This window comes from Mesoplodon densirostris, chromosome 9 (assembly GCF_025265405.1).
Source record: "Mesoplodon densirostris isolate mMesDen1 chromosome 9, mMesDen1 primary haplotype, whole genome shotgun sequence".
Classification (NCBI taxonomy): Eukaryota; Metazoa; Chordata; class Mammalia; order Artiodactyla; family Ziphiidae; genus Mesoplodon; species Mesoplodon densirostris.
The window spans coordinates 15,600,252-15,619,102 of NC_082669.1; the positions used below are offsets into that span (position 1 = coordinate 15,600,252).

The 18,851-nt window shown below is 37.2% G+C and overlaps 1 protein-coding gene across 2 annotated transcripts in view; it reads right to left on the bottom strand.

The window, feature by feature from the left end:
• The window catches only part of RELN (reelin), a 527,861-nt gene that overhangs the window by 177,764 nt on the left and 331,246 nt on the right, over nt 1–18,851 (bottom strand). For both annotated transcript variants that reach the window (XM_060107639.1, XM_060107638.1), the window contains exons 12-14: nt 8,356–8,507; nt 2,121–2,233; nt 571–779 (exon numbers count right to left, since the gene is read on the bottom strand). In XM_060107639.1, the coding sequence (XP_059963622.1) occupies nt 571–779; nt 2,121–2,233; nt 8,356–8,507 (474 nt within the window). The remainder of the gene's footprint in view (nt 1–570; nt 780–2,120; nt 2,234–8,355; nt 8,508–18,851) is intronic.

Consider the following 18,851-nt stretch of genomic DNA (forward strand, 5'->3'; position numbering starts at 1 on the left):
ATTACTGCTATAGAAGCAAAATATGTTCTAAAGACAGCAAATGAGAACTTGAGTTTGTGCTCCTGAATCTGATAGATGGCAAGGCAATTACCATGTCTCACACTGCCGCTTCATCCTGTGAATGACAGACTGACAAAATCCTTAGAAAGGACAAGGGCGACACTTCAGCAAGTGAAACCAAGAAGTCATAGCTCTTGAAGTGCTAATTGATTTCTGTGCCTATTATTACGGGGTCACTAACCAACTGGGGTCAAGCTTTTCTTTGGTTGTTTTTTCTGCTCTCTCAGCAATCTGTGGGAATGGATGACTGCCACAGCTCCTCCAAACACCTCTGATACCTAAAACCAAGCTCTTAGAATAAAGCCATTTCTAATCAAAATCTATCTAATCATACTCTACATATTAATTGCAGAACTTTTTTCTTCCTTTGAGGGAAAGTGTGTATTTTGTTAATGGATATTTTATTAAAAATTCAGCTGAAAACCTACTGAGAAGTTGCTCTGATTTAACAGCCAAGTCCATGTGTTCATTGTTAATTTGTCCACAGGCGCACAGAATGCGGCTTCCTACCTGTTCCCAGGTTGCTGTGTTCCACATCCCAGATTAATGGAAAACTGTATCATGTGAGACATTGTAGAAGGGAGAACAGGTAAGACGTGGAAAAAATCTATGGCCCAGACATTCCTATTATGTCCTTGATGGTTCTTTTGTTTGAGACAAAATCTGGTAGCAGGAGTCTGAAGTTCAGGATTGATGACTACAGAAACCAAAGATGGAACCTTCAAAACAAAGGAAACCAAAATCACTCATAACCTTCCCTACGGGAGTCTGTGAATTCTCCTAAATTCAATCTTGCAATTACTATGTACATAACTGCCATTGATTAAGCACCAAGCAATATTCTGTATATTCCATTTGTTATTTCATGTAGAAGTCCTCATGGGGCACTCATTTTAGTCACTCAGAATTCCTCCTTTGCAGACACCTGGAACTCCCTGTGTGTGACTGATCAGGCCCTCTCTACCTGAAGATAAACTGGTTTAAGGTCTTTAAAAGCTATCAAAGCATATGTATCCATTTTATTTACCTTAGCACAAGATAAAAGCAACTTGACATTTACATTTCATCATCAGTCTTCTTTTAAAGTGTATATATATAATATGAATTCTTTGCCAAACTAGGTATTCTGAAAATAGGACTCTAAGCAGAAACAGCCAGAGCAAAGAGTTAATCCTCGATAACTGACATATTGATTTGGTCTGAGGCATGCAGCTGACCAGAGCAGGTGTAACCCTACCTAGTCACAGCTGCAAGTGGTCCATTATGAAATCCCAAATGGTATAACTTGGGTGACCGTAGCATGTGGAGTGTACTGGATACTTTCTTTGGTTGTTCCCTATTCTAGCCTTGATGTTTATCTCCTGTCTTCCTAACTGAAGCTATGAGATGCTAGAGGCTGGCTGTGTTCAAGCTTTTTAAAGTCCCGAAGGTGCCATCAACGTGGAGGGAAGGCTGACTAATAATGAATGTGTGAGTGTACTCTCAGCACAAATACATCTACTATTAGAAAAGGGTAATTTTATACCTTATGATAAGCGTCACATAATTTTGAAGATGTTTGCAAATAACCAGAGCCAACATCTGTCCTAAATCCAAAGGGCAAATCTCTGGCTCCAAAAAGACTCAATCTCTGGCTCAAATTATCAAAGAAAAAAGCAAAGGCAATAACAATCTGTACTTTTACAATGTCTTCTACCTAGGAAACCTCAAATGCTAAATTAATACTCACTATGCCTGATGCCAAGTCTGTGAAGCTGCAGAGTTAGAGCCAGTTTTAGGGCTTTCTTAGGGACAAGAATAATTGTCAGAGTATTGGGCTCCTCCTTATTGTCTCTAATGGGCTGTAATTCACTCTTCCTGATGAAACCTCACTTTTTGTTTATATCAGGAAAAAAAACTGAACGCTAAAATAACGTCCATGTCACTGTTTTAAAGAAATGTGGCAACTTTCTGGGCTGCCAGAAGAGAGATTTATCCTCTAGCACGGCATCTAGCATGGTCTTCATGGTTTTGACCTGGACTGGGGTGGGGCCATCTGACACACAGATTGGCATGGGTACCTTGTATGAGGAATAGGAAAGGGTATCCAGTGAAATGTGCTCTTTTCTTCCTTCAGTCTTTGCATACAGGATGATATCATTTTCATGAGACTCTCCAGGGTCACAAATCCCTCCTGCACAAAAAATTTTAAGTGTTAGTACCAACTTGCATCCATTAACCAGTAAAACATAGTATTAAATTTCAGGATAAAAAATAATTATGAAACCCAGATGCCACTTAAGAATGACCCTAAACAAAGGTAACCAGACCCAAAGAAAACATTTATGAAGATAGTTCAGATAGGCCATGCTAAAGATCAAAGACTTGACATTTGTGAAGGCCAAAGTAACTATTTACTTAATGACATCACTCAAATAAGAGTCCGCAACAAACTGTGACTACCTGTCCATATTTTAACTCTCATTAAAGAAGTGTGCTCTGCTTTTTAATAAACCATTACTTCCTTATATTTGAGGTCTTTATGGCCGAAGTTCAGAACCTATTGATTATGGTTTGAAAAAAAATTGTGGTGACTCACTGAATCAAGGACTTCCGAAGCAGTGTGTTACTTAAACTGTTGTATGTAGTATCTTTAATATTTTAGCACATATTAGGTATTTGCATTTTTTTTTTTTTAGTACTTAGGAAAAAAAATTTTTTTTAACATCTTTATTGGGGTATTTGTATTTTAGATGCAGTTCATCTTACATTTTTACTTTTGGTACTTCATTTGATTCTTGGAAGGTATATAGAGTAGTTTACTCCTTATCACACGACTTTATAGTCATATGAAATGATATAAAGTTAGAACTGAGAGGTAGTTAAGATCATCCTGATGATGCAACTGAATAACAGAGGAAGTATATGAAACTGAAGATAATTTAACCAGTTGGTGGAAGAGCCAGGAGTTGATGTTATGTCTTAGCCTTTGACCCTCTATTCTACCGCATTCGGCCAATAATCCTTATTACTGCTGGCTTCTATCAATTGTCTGCTTAACCTGGATTTTAAAGGATTACATGTCTAACCAGAAACCTCTCCCCACCCACCATTATCCTTCATAACAGCACCAAACATAATAGCAGGAGTGGCGATATGTACATGGATTTCCTGGCAAATATTCTACTCCTAAGGTCCAAAATTTATAATATTAACTTTTTATTATTATCTTTCAAAAAAACCCTCTTCCAGTTCTTAAATCAACCACCATCAATGTTAATTTTTATCTACAGGCAATTTTTGTTGCTAATACTCTACGGTGACAAAAAAGCAACCTCAAAAACTCTAGAATAAAGTTACCCTTTAAGAGTTAATCTAGTAAAATCAATAAATAATGCCTCAGACTCACTATGTGTATAAAAAAATAAAGTGTCAATTATTGCAAGTCTCTGGCTTAAACTCGATCTGGGTAACTGGGGTCTGATCCTGGGGAGAAATTACTGAAATGTGATGTTAAGTAAGAAAGCTAGAACCTGACCAGTATAAGAAAGACCATGATAACAGAAGTAACTTGGATGGTGGTATTTGTGAAATCTGGCATGTTACATCTGTCAGACATATGTAACTTGGCATATAATAAATATTTATTGAGTTACGTAATCTGAACTGAGAATAGAGAAGCCAGATATAGGGATAATGTAGACCTCATCCTAAAAGATGTTTATTGTTCAACGGCAGCAACTTGTCGAGAAAAATCTCATGATTTTGACAACTGATATCATATTTTTAGCATTTCATTACACACTTTAAGATTATAGTAAATAGAGCAAGTAAAGCCATTCAAAATGACAGTCTGGTGGGGGGAGAGGTGGGGGAAAGACCTTCATGAAAATTAAATTCTCTTTTTTAAAATGTAACTTTTAAGAATTGACTATTGAGCCCATATGAAAGACTTACCAAAACAGAACAAAAAAAGGTGAAAGGTCACAGGCAGTGTGGGTTTAAAGCACCACATCCAGAGACATACGAACTGAACCATCAATTCTCTCTAATTTCATTAAAATTTGTTCCCTGTAAATCCTCTCTGCTCTCTCAAGAGCAGTTCGTGAACTGCACCTGAGTTTCAGAGAGAACAGAAACCCACATGGGAGGCTCATCCAGCCCAGAATGACAGAAGAAGAAAGTCCAAAAGGAGCCAAGACTTTAAAATGATGACAGACTTTATCTGAAAGATCCCTCTTGGGGCAATTTATCAGTTCTGTGAAGTTTCAGTGACAGCAGCTCCTACAGAAAGACACGGATTCTTCTTCAGCTTCATGCACTTTGACGTATTGTGGAAAGGTATGACTCAAAGGGCGTTTTGTACAGCAATTAAGGTACAGAAAATTTCAATAGAAACTAGATGGACAGTTAGTTTTAAAGTATTTTAAATCCTGTTTAAGTAGATTTAAGACACTTATTTATATTAAGAAAGTGATTTTTTTTTACTGACTATGTGCGGGACATTGGGCCTAAAGGGGAGATAAGCCCTGACCTCAAAAAGTTTGTAATTTAGCAAGTAACTAATACATGTGTCTAATATACATGAAAGAATGATGATTAGCAGTAAACTGTGTTGTGCTGCCATAACTGCAGTCAAAATTCAGAGAAAAGAGATACAAGTGTAGGCTAAAAGGGCTGGGTATATAGGAGATGCTAAGTAAATATCTGTTGAAGGAATAATAAAGAAAACAAACCAAAAAACCCAAATGAATGATGTATATTACGTTACTTTTGTCATGTTCACTGCCTTCTGGCTCTAAGAACAGTGCTGGATACTAGTCCTCAAATAATTTGTGTTGTATAAATGAAAATGTGTGAATGAAGGAAATAGAACTTGAACCAAACTTTGAAAGTTGAGCAAATTTTCCAGAAATGGTAGTCACAGCAGACTGATAAGAACCAAAGGATGAAACCAGGAAGGACACGTAGGCAGTGTCTAAGAAGAAAGGAGTGTGATCTGGTCTAGATTAACAATCAGTCACTGATTTTCCTAAGGCACCATACTTAGTGAGGGGTTACTTATAAACTGTCTATCATATCTTAAATCTCTTCCCATATTGTTTTCTTTTCTATCAGCTACCAAAGTTTTGAAGTCTTTTCTGTAGAATCCAGTCTTATCCTACCTTATCCTACTGTCATCCTGTCCTAGCCTAGCCTAGCCTAGCCTACCCTATCCTATCCTAAAAACACCTTTGCTGGATTCTGCTTTCTCCTCAAGGTCAGACCCCATTTCTTTCCTTGTGTTTACTGGCGAACTTCCTGAAAGAGCAGTTCTCAGTCAGTGCCACGTCTCCATTTCTTTTAACTCTATGCTCTTTGGCTTCCCAGGCACCACACCATGGGGAGTCACGGGTGGGCTCTCAGCCCTGTCCTGGTTGACCTCTGATATCTGTCTCTGTGGCCTTCCTACACTGCTGATCACCTCCCTGTCATCCCACCCCTGAACCACTCTCTTCCTTTCCCTCTTTAGCATAGAACCACGCCCTCCTCCTGCATTTCCTTATGCCCTTTCTCAGAATCCTTTGTTTACTCCTTTTCCTTCTACCTATACTTAGGTGAGGATTCTCCTTAAGGAGTTTTCATGTCCTTTGCTTACTCTGTCTCCTGCTTGGGAGAACACAGCAACTTTAGTGGCTCCAGTTATCACCTGTATGCTGACAACTTTCAAATCCGATTCAGGCCCTGAGTAGAATTTCTGCCTTCATATGGCCTTTCAGAACCCTCAACCTCAACAAATCTAATATCAAAATCCTCCACTGCACACCTGCTCTTTATTGTGATCATACTTATTTTTGACATTTCCTATTTTGGGAAATGGCACCATTCTTCCAAACACCCAGGAGAGAAATGTGTCCTCTCAAGACTGTTCTCATAGTCCCTAGTCAGTTGGGTGTGAACTTCAGTTGGTTCCTTCTCCAGTTATTCTATCTTTGTCCCCTCCTGCACATTATTGCCACCATCATTGCCCTAAATCCTTTGTTGCTTGGACCAGTGCAATAGCTTCCCTAACTTAGGGTTGCCAGCTAAAATACATTGCATGACCAATACTTATACAAAAAATTATTCGCTGTTTATCTGAAATTTAAATTTAAATAAGTCCCCCCCACCACTCACTAAATCTGTCAACCCTATCCTACCTGGTCTTCTATCCTCTAATTTCTGATTATTTCAGTCTTTCCTTCACACTATGCCAGAATTATCTTTCTAAAACAAAGATGAGAATATATTATAGAACTGACAGAAATCATCTGATGGCTCCATGTTGCCTAGAGTAGGAGAATCCAAATTCCTCAGTATGATGTTAAAGAAAGTCACTCACTACTCTGGCTTCAGTTCACTTTTCTAGTTCCAGTTTATGTCTTTCCTTTCAACTATACTGGGAAAATCACCCAGCCCCAAACATGTCATATACCTTTATATTTGTGTTTTTTCTCAAAACGCTGGCTTAGCTTGAACCTTCAAGGCCAGTTCAAATACCATCTCCTTCGTGAAACTTTACCCTAATCCCTCCACTACAACACCCAGAGCTTCCTCTGCGCTTCCATAACATTTTCATTCCATTACAGCCCAACTGCAATCTCTTTTATAGTTAAGTGTTACTTGTGGGCTAGGGTTCTTAAGTAATTTTTATACATAAAAAAAACGAAGATATATTGAGTCTTAAGTATTTATTAGACACCATTTTGAAGGCTTTGCATGTATTAACTCATTGATCAGCGACTCTGCGATGGAGGTGTCCTTATTTCCCCCAGTTGTAGTCTCTATATATGCTAGCTCGGTGCTCTACAGTCAATAGGAATTAATTAATGTTTTTAATCGAATGGAGATGCTTTTATTTGGGATGAGGTACTTTGGGTCTATTCAAGTGAATGTTTTCCTCAGAGTCAATATAATTTTAATTGATTCATTAATAATCTGCTTTGCTCTAGAAAGAATTAAAGATGACTGAATCTCTTATATAGAGATGACAATCTCTTATATAAAGGCATCGAATGGTTTGATTTACCGTAATTTACTACTAAAAAATGAAGAATTCAAATATATTTTGTGAAAAATGAAAAAAAGGGAAAATACTTAAATTAGACGGGCATAGTAAATGTTTATTACAATTTGCCAGGGGGTGAGGGCAGTTCTTAAAGTTTCCCAGGAATCACTCTTAATAAAATGAGAGCCAGTTTGAATTCTAATTGTTTAAAGGAATTGAGGTCTGGGTCTTTAAATATACAACTCATTTCAGAGTTAAGGTGAGGATATCCTTATGGCAGGAAGATTACAATATGATATTTTATATCCACAACTTCTGTGTTACCAAACAGATCATTACTGAAAATTAGGTAGCATCACACAGGCAATGTATCTGAGAGCAATACAATCTGAAGTTTGCTTTGTCACTCTGAGCTGTAGGAGGTGAGGAATGTGAGAGAAATAATAGGCACTGCAGAAGCCTAGACTTGGAAGGTCTGTTTGTCCTGATGAATTGACATCTTTGCTAGTAAGGTCAAAGGTGGACAATGTTTATTTCCTGTTTCACTTCCAGGTGTTGCCTGTGCTTTTCCAGTCATTTAACAAAAAAAGGCATGTGACAACTACTCACATTTCTGGAATGACATCCAGTGAAAGAGTATGTAAATGTGGCTCTTGCTGACGAAAATGATAAATTTCAGAGGACACCCATTTCAACCCCCTAATTCCTCCTTGGGTATTTTTCTAAACTTTTAACTATTTATTTGCTCTGCAGTCATCTGAAGAAAAATAACATCTAAGCACTTTTTTCCTTTATGTGTTTGCCAACATATTAGAAAGTAGAGAATAGTATTAAAGCATTAAAAAGTATAAGAAATCTGTTTCTTTCTTAGCTTCCCACAACGAAAGAGTTATGCAATGATGAGATATCCATGAAGACAAATGATTCACCTTGATGATTGTATTTTGGGGAGGCTAGAGGCTTTGGACAAAGGAGTTACTTTGTTCTTAGCTTCTCTCTCATTGTCTTTTCAGCTATGACCATTGCAGGAAAGGTGGAAGGAAGGTCTAAAGGCATTTTGTCTTTAGGCCTAGTCATGCAAGAACAAGACTAGCTCTTGAACAGGATGGTTCCAGCAAGGCTGGTGTGAGGCAGGTGTGAGCACCACAGACTTTTGCTCAACCAGTAGAACTCATAGTTCATGAATTTTAATTTTATATTGTAGACAACAAACAATCTTACTGCCTCAGGAATAGGTGCTCATCTAGAATTTGCCCTAGGTCAATAAAATTTGTTCAAAATGTACCTACCCATAACAAAGTAAAACCTCAGGTTCCCGTAACCAGTTGTGTCCAGGTAAGGAGTGCATATTTTCCTCTCTCCATCTTTGAGGAAGACCATTGATAAACCTGATTCTATTGTTCCACATTCTGTACCAATGACAGCTCCCAAGATGTCCCACCTTTAAAAAATGACAATCACTAAGAGTTAAAATAGTAAGTCAAAACTTTATAGAGTATAACATTTTATTTTTAATGAGGAACATATACTTAGTAATGAATAATTCTGAAATAAAGATGTGGTACTACAGGGACTTCCCTGGTGGTGTTGTGGTTGAGAATCCGCCTGCCAATGCAGGGGACATGGGTTCGATCCCCGGTCCAGGAAGATCCCACATGCCGCAGAGCAACTAACCCTGTGCACCACGACTACTAAGCCTGCACTCTGGAGCTCACGAGCCACAACTACTGAGCCCGTGTGCCACAACTACTGAAGCCTGTATGCCTAGAGCCCGTGCTCCACAACAAGAGAAGCTACCACAAAGAGAGGCCCACACACTGCAACGAAGAATTGCCCTCGCTTCCCGCAACTAGAGAAAGCCTGAGCATCAATGAAGACCCAATACAGCAAAAAATTTAAAAATTAAAAAAAATAAAATGCGGTACTACAGATCTTGGGTAATGAACAAAGTTTAAAACACATTCCATTCACAATTACAGTTTTTCTGTAGAGGATAAGTTTAATCAATACTATATACAGTGTGTCTACTACATGATAGCCTTTATTCTCAAAGCACTTAACAGTTGAGGTGGGGAATCAAATTTGAACTAAGGAAAAAGGAAATCATAAGAGATAGTGTCATAATATCATAAATACTTGTATGCTGTTTTGCACATTAAAAAATAGTTATAGGATGAAAAGTCATACAAACTGGCAAGAATCTAGCAAGTTTTCAAAAAGGGGACAGGATTTAAACTGTCAAATAGGTATTTGAATATTTGTCAATAGGCGTTTGAAATAGGTATTGAATATTTCAATATTGAATATTGAAAATTCAAGTAGGAAAATAAAAATAGCTAATATATAAAAACTCTTATATCTCCTTAGTATTTATCTCTGCTCATGTCTAATTTGGCCACCGCTTTTCACACAGCTAACTTGCTTACAGACAGAGGAAACTGGGACACACAGAGGTAAATGGCTTGCCTAAGGCCAACTGCCTGTTTGGTTTTAAACTGAGATCTTCTGTTTCTTAGTTCACTGTTATTTTAGTAGTTACAGTTCTAAAGAGGACACTGTGCCAGGACAATTACGTTGAACCGGTTGAGACCAAGATGTTTAGGAAATGATTAACTTTTTGTCTTTTAAAAGATTATTATCGGGCTTCCCTGGTGGCACAGTGGTTGATAGTCCGCCTGCTGATGCAGGGGACACGGGTTCGTGCCCCGGCCCGGGAGGACCCCACATGCCGCGGAGCGGCTGGGCCCATGAGCCATGGCCGCTGAGCCTGCGTGTCCGGAGCCTGTGCTCTGCAACAGGAGAGGCCACAACAGTGAGAGGCTCAAGGAGAAGCAGCTCTTTTTCTTTTTCTTCTTTCAAAAAACTTTTTATTGCAGATACTCTCCTTGTGTTACAGTCTTTCAGATTTATCATTTTTCTTTTTTCTTTAATTGGAGTAAAATTGCTTTACAATGTTGTGTTAGTTTCTGCTGTACAATGAAGTGAATCAGCTATTCAAGGAGAAGCAGCTCTTAATAGTACTGGACCACTGTAAATACCAGGAACCTCTCTCGACTCATACAAGAAAATTTCACACTGGTTCATTGGTCTTTCACCTGCTCCATTTATCCCAATAAAGCCACTCAGACTACTGCTCCATAAAGCAAGTTAAGGTTATAAATGATGCATATGATGACTCCTTTTATGCATCCATCTGCTTTAGGGTATTTTTAAAATGAAAAATTAAATTGGAAAAGATCAGATTGTCATGGACTGAAAGAACGTTTTATTCAAGTGAGAAATGAGCTTAGTAGTCTTTTTCTCTTATTAGTTGTAAATGATTAACTCTTTTAGATTAATCTAAAGAAATTATTTTCATTGACTTCTACCACAGAGAGGGCTATATGAGATATGATCCAGGCTATACATTTTTTTTAAATCTTTATTTTAAAGTCCAACATATTCAATTTTACTCCAGTCTTCATTTATCCCACTGTAACTGCTGGAAGATAACAAAAGTGAGGTTATTTTCTTTAGAAACCCAAATATTTAAAATCAAAGGAAATGGAAAGTTTAGTTGGCTCTGAAGAGAAAAAAGCAGAGAGGAATCTGAAAATCATTTTGTTGAAGTCTCATTGCTTTAAATAAATTATCTTGCATTTATTAAAAATTCAGTGGGAGCTTCTCATAGCACAAGCTCATTCTTCGTGAATTTGTATAAACACTGGCTCGAGCTTAGTTGGAGGCAAAGTATCCTTGAGGGGATCCCAGAGCTGCATCAACTACTGAGGGACCTCAGAGAAGCCCTTTCACCTGCCTGGACTTCAGAATTCCTCTCTGTAAGGTTGTAAAGTTGTGGTCTTTTCCAATTACAAAAATGTCATGGTCTCTGACTCTCTCTTAATATAATAATTACATGAAGTAAAATTATAGCACGACGAAATCTTTGAGGCCAGCGGTGGTATTTAAAGAGCTCTATAGTTTTGGCAATATCTTGGATGGCACCACAATTTCCCTGAAAAGGAGTGTTACTTTTCTATGGTTTAAATTATGTTTTCTCCAAGGACATGTGGTTCTTTGTGAACTGCATCTGAAGGAATGTCTGCTAGAGGAGAAAACTCTCTGCAACATAGCAATTTATATTTATCTTTGATGGTTAATTCTAAAAAAAGATCCTTTACATTATTTATTATAAATACATTGGTATCTATTATTTATAATAGAGTGGGGCAAAGTTGGAACACACACAGAAAGTTTAATAATCAATAAAATGCCCTAAGGCAACTTTGTTCCTTAGAGGTAGAAAGGTCACAATAATATTTAATTTATATTTTAAAGTATGTCCTTCTACTTTCTGTGTCAAAAAGAGAGTTCTTTTTGTAAGCAAACATAATTTAAAGAAGTTTCTTAGCTGGAAAGCTGATGATACTCCCTATCAGCTGCTTTGGAATGCTTTGAGAATAAAATTAATTATGTTTTAATTAGCTTATACTTTAATAGTTTTAAGAATGATATGAGAGTATATGTATAACCGATTCACTTTGCTGTACACCTGAAACTAACACAACATTGTAAATCAACTACACTCCAATAAAAATTTTTTAAAAAGGATGATATGAGAGAGTAAAACTTAAATGTTCTCACCAAAAAACCCCCCAAACAAACAAACAAACAAAAACAGATAAATATGTGAGGTGACGGATATGTTAGCTAGATGGAGGGACTCCTTTTACAATGTGTATGTATATCAAATCACCACAATGTACACTTTAAATATCTTACAACTTTATATGTCAATTGTATCTCAATAAAGCTGAAATTAAGAATATTTTCTTCACAAGCTTAAAAAAAGAATGATGCATATACTTTGAAGAGCAATCTGACAGTAACTATCAAAATGAAATTACATACATACATATATATGTATATGTACACATACATGTCTGATTCTCTAATTTTCTTTTAGGAATTTCTCTTTCAGAAATACTTTAACAAGTATACAAAAATTTTATTATAATATTCTTTGTCTATCAATAGAGGTTTAGTTAGATAAACTGGCATAGTGCCTTTCTGAAATAATGATATATATTTACTGGCAGAAGAGACATTCATAATATATTGTTAAGTTTTAAAAAAACAAGTTGTGGGACTTCCTGGTGGCACAGTGGTTAAGAATCCACCTGCCAATGCAGGGGACACAGGTTCCAGCCCTGGTCCACGAAGATCCCACATGCCGTGGAGCAACTAAGCCCGTGCACCACAACTACTGAGCCTGCGCGCCACAACTACTGAAGCCCGCAGCCTAGAGCCTGTGCTCCACAGCAAGAGAAGCCACCACAATGAGAAGCCCGTGCACTGCAACAAAGAGTAGCCCCCACTCGCCACAACTAGAGAAAGCCCGCGTACAGCAACGAAGATACAACGCAGTCAAAAATAAATAAATTTATAAAAAAATAAAATAAAATAAAAAATCAAGTTGAGTATAGTAAGGAAAATGTGACTCTAGTGGTTTTTTTGTATAGCCAGCAAAATTTCTGAATGATGTATGCCAGAATATATGCCTACATTTCAACAGCGTGGAGTGGGATTAGTATTGGAGGACTTTTAATTTTCACTTTACACATTTTTTTTTTGCAAAAGGAAAATCATTTTCAGAAAAAAGAAAAGTATTCAATTTATGATTCAGAATGAAAACTTAAATGATCTCATCATAGGTTGATGAAATTACTAAGAATATGAACATAGGCAATAGAGGTCTTACATTTTAATAGCTATTTTTCCTACAAATATTGTCATAAAAGGCTCTAAAGGGTAGTGGAAACTTTCACATTATCTACGAAAATTTATCGGTTTATTTATTTATTTATTTTTTGTGGTATGCGGGCCTCTCACTGTTGTGGCCTCTCCCGTTGAGGAGCACAGGCTCCGGACGCGCAGGCTCAACGGCCATGGCTCACGGGCCTAGCCACTCCACGGCATGTGGGATCTTCCCGGACTGGGGCACGAACCCATGTCCAGTGCATTGACAGGCGGACTCTCAACCACTGCGCCACCAGGGAAGCCAAAATGTTTTTATTATATTTTCCAGAATATATTAAACCACCTAAAGTTGGTGACTTTTGGTTTGAACTACGATATAGAATGGAGCCTCGCTATAAGATCCTGCATTTACCAAATTCATAAGGTTTTTTATCTACTAGATCTTCTCTGAGGTTGAATAAGTTCATTACACCCATAAGGTCTCTATTTGGGATGAATTCTCTGATATTTAATATGGGATGTGCCATAGGAAAAGACCCTCCACATTCCTTTATATTCATGAGGTTTATCTCTAGCATGAGTCCTGTGAAGTCATTTTGACTAAAGGCTTCTCCACCTTCATTGCATTTCCAGGTTTTTCCTTCAGCATGACAGCTTAGGTGAAGGTAAAGGATAAGCTCTATTTGAAGGCTTTCCTACATGCACTGCATTTCAAAAATTCTTTTCTTCAATCGCTTCCCCTATATTTCACTCAAATTCAATTTTGCTTTAGGTTTTTATTACATGCATTGTATTTATTTACACTCTTGCTGGAATAACATTAATAGAGAATATTGGCTTCAGAATGGTAGAAAGCATGTAGCTTTCTCACCAATAAGACAGAAATATGACCTAGACTGAGGATGTTTAGAGAAAATGATGTACTGCCTGGCATATTACAGTTTCAATAAATGTTAGTTTCCTTTTCTCCCCCTGTAAAATGTAGTACTATTTTTTTTTTTTTTTTTTTTTTTTTTTTGCGGTACGCGGGCCTCTCACTGTTGTGGCCTCTCCCGTTGCGGAGCACAGGCTCCGGATGCGCAGGCCCATCGGCCATGGCTCACGGGCCCAGCCGCTCCGCGGCATGTGGGATCCTCCCAGACCGGGGCACGAACCCGTGTCCCCTGCATCGGCAGGCGGACTCTCAACCACTGCGCCACCAGGGAAGCCCTGTAGTACTATTTTTGTTTTAAAATAAGTGAGGGCTTCCCTGGTGGCGCAGTGGTTGAGAGTCCACCTGCCAATGGAGGGGACACGGGTTCGTGCCCCGGTCTGGGAGGATCCCACATGCCGCGGAGCGGCTGGGCCTGTGAGCCATGGCCACTGGGCCTGCGCGTCCGGAGCCCGTGCTCTGCAACGGGAGAGGCCACAACAGTGAGACGCCCGCGTACTGCAAAAAAAATAAAAAAAATAAAATAAAATAAAAAATAAAATAAGTGAAAGTGGCAATTCAAATGAACTTCTAAATTATAATGAGTATTTTTATTTTTTTCACGCTAGAATTAGCAGAGCAGCAATCTTAGACAAAGTTGTAGTACAATATGCAAAGGGTAATTGCTTAAACAATTTAAGCAAGGGGATACTTAGCTGAAAGAAAAACTGTATTTTCTATCCGTGGGTTTTTTGTACAGTTTAAGATTTTGGCTACAAATCTATTGGGGTGCTTAAATTTATTACTTATGTGATCTAAATGGTCAAGTGGGTTTTACTTTAATAATAACGAACATGCCTGTAAAAAAAAAAGACCCACTTAATACAGTGTTAACTCAGCCTGTCAGTCTATCTTAAATTCACTTACCCTGAATTATAAGCTTAAATAAAATGCCAGAGGTAACATAATTCTTCTGGGTAGGATAGAGGGAAGAACTGTAGAAAATAGCAAGAAGATGCTCAAACTGTTCTGAAGAATTCTATGTAATTTTAAAGCCAATTTTTAATAAAAGCATCAACTGACATTGAAGGGGCTTTAATGGAGATTGTTCTTGTTGGTCCATACGCAGTTTTGGTTTTCAAGGTATATGTAACATTCTTTGGAACTATCTCCTCAGAACAAGGAAGCCAATATAAATTTGTTTTATTGACTTTATATTGCTTTTTTCTTGGTTTTATTCCAGTGGATAGCATTGAAATTTAAGAAAGACATTTTGAGTCAGTTTCAGGACTGACCCTCTTTTCTAAGCAATGCCATTAAAAAACATAACTAATACTTGTATTTTGGCCTCTTTATAGTAAATCACCTATCAGAGACTAAGTCATGGCTGACCTGAGGAAAACATTATCTGTGCTCAAATTTTTTTCTATAATCTTAGATGAGCTGTTTTAAAATATATTTCTTGAAAGAGCTTCTTCAGAACAAATTTATAAAGCAGTTAATAGGGTGTGATGGTAGCAGAGCAGGATTGTTAGGACTGGAGGTTGGAGAGAACTGGAAATAGTCAGGTCAGCAGTCCAGAGACTAATCTCTCTGACCATTTGATAAGTCCTGTTTGCCCTCTGGCATCTTTTCTATGTCTTGCTGGTATGTGGGAGAATTCTGGGTATTCCATCTATTTGTTTTCTAGTATGATAGCAATATTCTCATTATTGGAAAATTGGAAAATAGAAAGAGTAGAAGAAAAAAATCACCCATAACCATACTACCCCAGAGACAAGAACAATTTATATTTTACTATATTTATTTCTAATATTTTATATGTATATTTCCAAGCGGTCATGATAATATTATAAGATGGTCTTGTATTTTGCCCTTTTTCATTTACATTAGTAATATACACATTTTCCAGGTTACTATTAACTCTTTATAAATGTGTCACATAATATTTTATTACATATATGCCAAACTAGTCATTATGTCGTTGTCATGTTTCAAAATACAAAGCTAAATAATTATACTACTTAGCATACTTTATGGGGCTGAGGAATTAAATTCTCAATTTCCTAATGCTCCTGAATATGTTCTAGATAACCCTGAGCTATGTTTTGTGAGGTGTCAGAGTTCTGCTTTTCCTTCTTATAAACTCCTACATATTCAGGACTGCCTTGTGGTCAGTGTGGAGCAGGTGAACTACTGAGGAAAGACTACAGAAAATGAAACATGCTGAAGAAGTGGGCATCTGAACATTTCAGTGCCAGCAGCCTCCTCTAAAGCCTTCTACAGAAAAATCCTATCACGGGCGAGTGTTATGCCAAGCTGTGAGGAATTAAATCACTTTGGGAGGATTCAGATTTCACTCTCTTCTTTCTGTGACTTCAGTAAAGAGCGTCCTCTCTTGAAGAGGGAGTGAGTTGCTGTATTCTGGTTGCTCACATGGACAGCTGGTTTGGAGAGGGGAAGGGGTTATTAACCAACTCAAGAATGGCAGTGCCAAGAGCAAAGACGTAGACATGCTGCAAATTAAAGAAGGGTTTAAATTTTCTATGAAGGAATTCCAGAACAATTTTAGCATACTTAATCATATGAACTTATTTTATTATTATCTGAAAATTTACTGTCTATGTTTCAAAACAGAAAAACAATCTGTGTAAATAGAAAGCAATTTTAGAACCCACATCAGAAGCAAACCAGAACAAGCAAGGAGTCTTTTAACAGCTTGCAACAAGTTTACTCTGATCCACTTGGGCACTTCCATGGTTTTAAAATATATCCAATTATCATTTTAACTAATACTGTCTTTTTTAAAATGACATTTCATTGGTTTATTTAGAGAATCCAATGTAGGTTTCATTGGACTATTCAACTTTGTGTTTCTTTTCATATCTTATTAGTTACTATGAATATAATTTTTCTTTGAGTACCACTTTGGTCAAATCCCATTACCGATAGTAAGCATAGTTGGAATAACAACCAATTTTTAAGTCTTTTGATTGCTTATTATATGTCATGCATTGTGCAAAGTGTTCTTCATATACAGTTGCATAGGAAATTGAGTCATTTGTGGTGATGTGGATGGACATAGAGGCTGTCATACAGAGTGAAGTAAGTCAGAAAGAAAAAAACAAACACCGTATATTAATGCATGTGTATGGAATCTAGAAAAATGGTACTGATGGACCTAGTGGCAAGGCAGGAATAGTGACACAGATGTAGAGAACAGACTCGTGGACACAGTGGGGTAAGGGGAGGGTGGGACAAATTGAGAGAGTAGCACTGACATATATACACTACTATGTGTAAAATAGATAGTTAGTGGGAAGCTGCTGTATAGCACAGCGAGATCAGCTCGGTGCTTTGTGACGACCTAGAGGGGCGAGAGGGGGAGGGTGGAAGGGAGGCCCAAGAGGGAGGGGATATAGGTATACATATAGCTGATTCACTGTGTTGTACAGCAGAAACTAACACAACATTGTAAAGCAATTATAATCTAATAAAGATGTAAAAAAAAAAGCCACACACACAAAAATACTCCTTTTTAGCCCTTTTAATGCTTAAATCTGAATTCTACTTTATCTGATTTGAATATCTGATATTAATATGCCTCCTTGCTTCTTTTGCTGCATTTATCTGGTATATTAGTTTCTCTTCTTTGACTTTCAACTTCTTGTGTTGTTCTAGTTTGAGTCTCTCATAAATAGCAAACGTATAGCTGATTTTTTAAAAGCCTACTGTGAAAATCTCACTTAATAAATGAATATATCTCACTCAAATTTATTGTGTACTGATATGTTCCTGCCAAATTGTTTTCTGTTTTCTATTTACCCTGTTTTTTATTGTTTACTTTTTGTCACTTTCCTGGCATTTGTTGGACTAAGTCCTCTTTGTTTTATGTTAACCTAATGCTTTAGAAGTTATGTAGCCGATAAATGGCGAATTTCTTTTTTTTTGAATTTTTGTATTTTATTTATTTTTTTATACAGCAGGTTCTTATTAGTTATCCATTTTATACATGTTAGTGTATATATGTTAATCCCAATCTCCCAATGCATGACACCAACACTTTCCCCCCCTTGGTGTCCATATGTTTGTTCTCTACATCTGTGTCTCTATTTCTGCCGTGCAAACTGGTTCATCTGTACCATTTTTCTAGGTTCCATATATATGCGTTAAAATACGATATTTGTTTTTCTCTTTCTGACTTACTTCACTCTGTATGATGGTCTCTAGATCCATCCACGTCTCTACAAATGACCCAATATCATTCCTTTTTATGGCTGAGTAATATTGCATTGTATATATGTACCACATTTTCTTTATCCATTCATCTGTCAATGGGCATTTAGGTTGCTGCCATGACCTGGCTATTGTAAATAGTGCTGCAATGAATGACCTGGCTATTTGGGGTCTTTTGTGTCTCCATACAAATTTTAAGATTTTTTTGTTCTAGTTCTGTGAAAAATGCCATTGGTAATTTGATAGGGATTGCACTGAACCTGTTGATTGCTCTGGGTAGTATAGTCATTTTCACAATGTTGATTCTTCCAATCCAAGAACATGGTATATCTCTCCATCTGTTTGTATCATCTTTAATTTCTTTCATCAGTGTCTTATAGTTTTCTGCATACAGGTCTTTTATCTCCCTTGGTAGGTTTATTCCTAGGTATTTTATTCTTTTTGTTGCAATGGTAAATGGAAGTGTTTCCTTCATTTCTCTTTCAGATTTTTCATCTTTAGTGTATAGGAATGCAAGAGATTTCTGTGCATTAATTTTGTATCCTGCTACTTTACCAAATTCATTGCTTAGCTCTAGTAGTTTTCTGGTGGCATTTTTAGGATTCTCTATGTATAGTATCATGTCATCTGCAAACAGTGACAGTTTTACTTCTTCTTTTCCAATATGTATTCCTTTTATTTCTTTGTCTTCTCTGATTGTCGTGGCTAGGACCTCCAAAACTATGTGGAATAATAGTGGCGAGAGTGGACATCCTTGTCTTGTTCCTGATCTTAGAGGAAATGCTTTCAGTTTTTCACCATTGAGAATGATGTTGGCTGTGGGTTTGTCATATATGGCCTTTATTATGTTGAGGTAGGTTCCCTCTATGCCCACTTTCTGGAGAGTTTTTATCATAAATA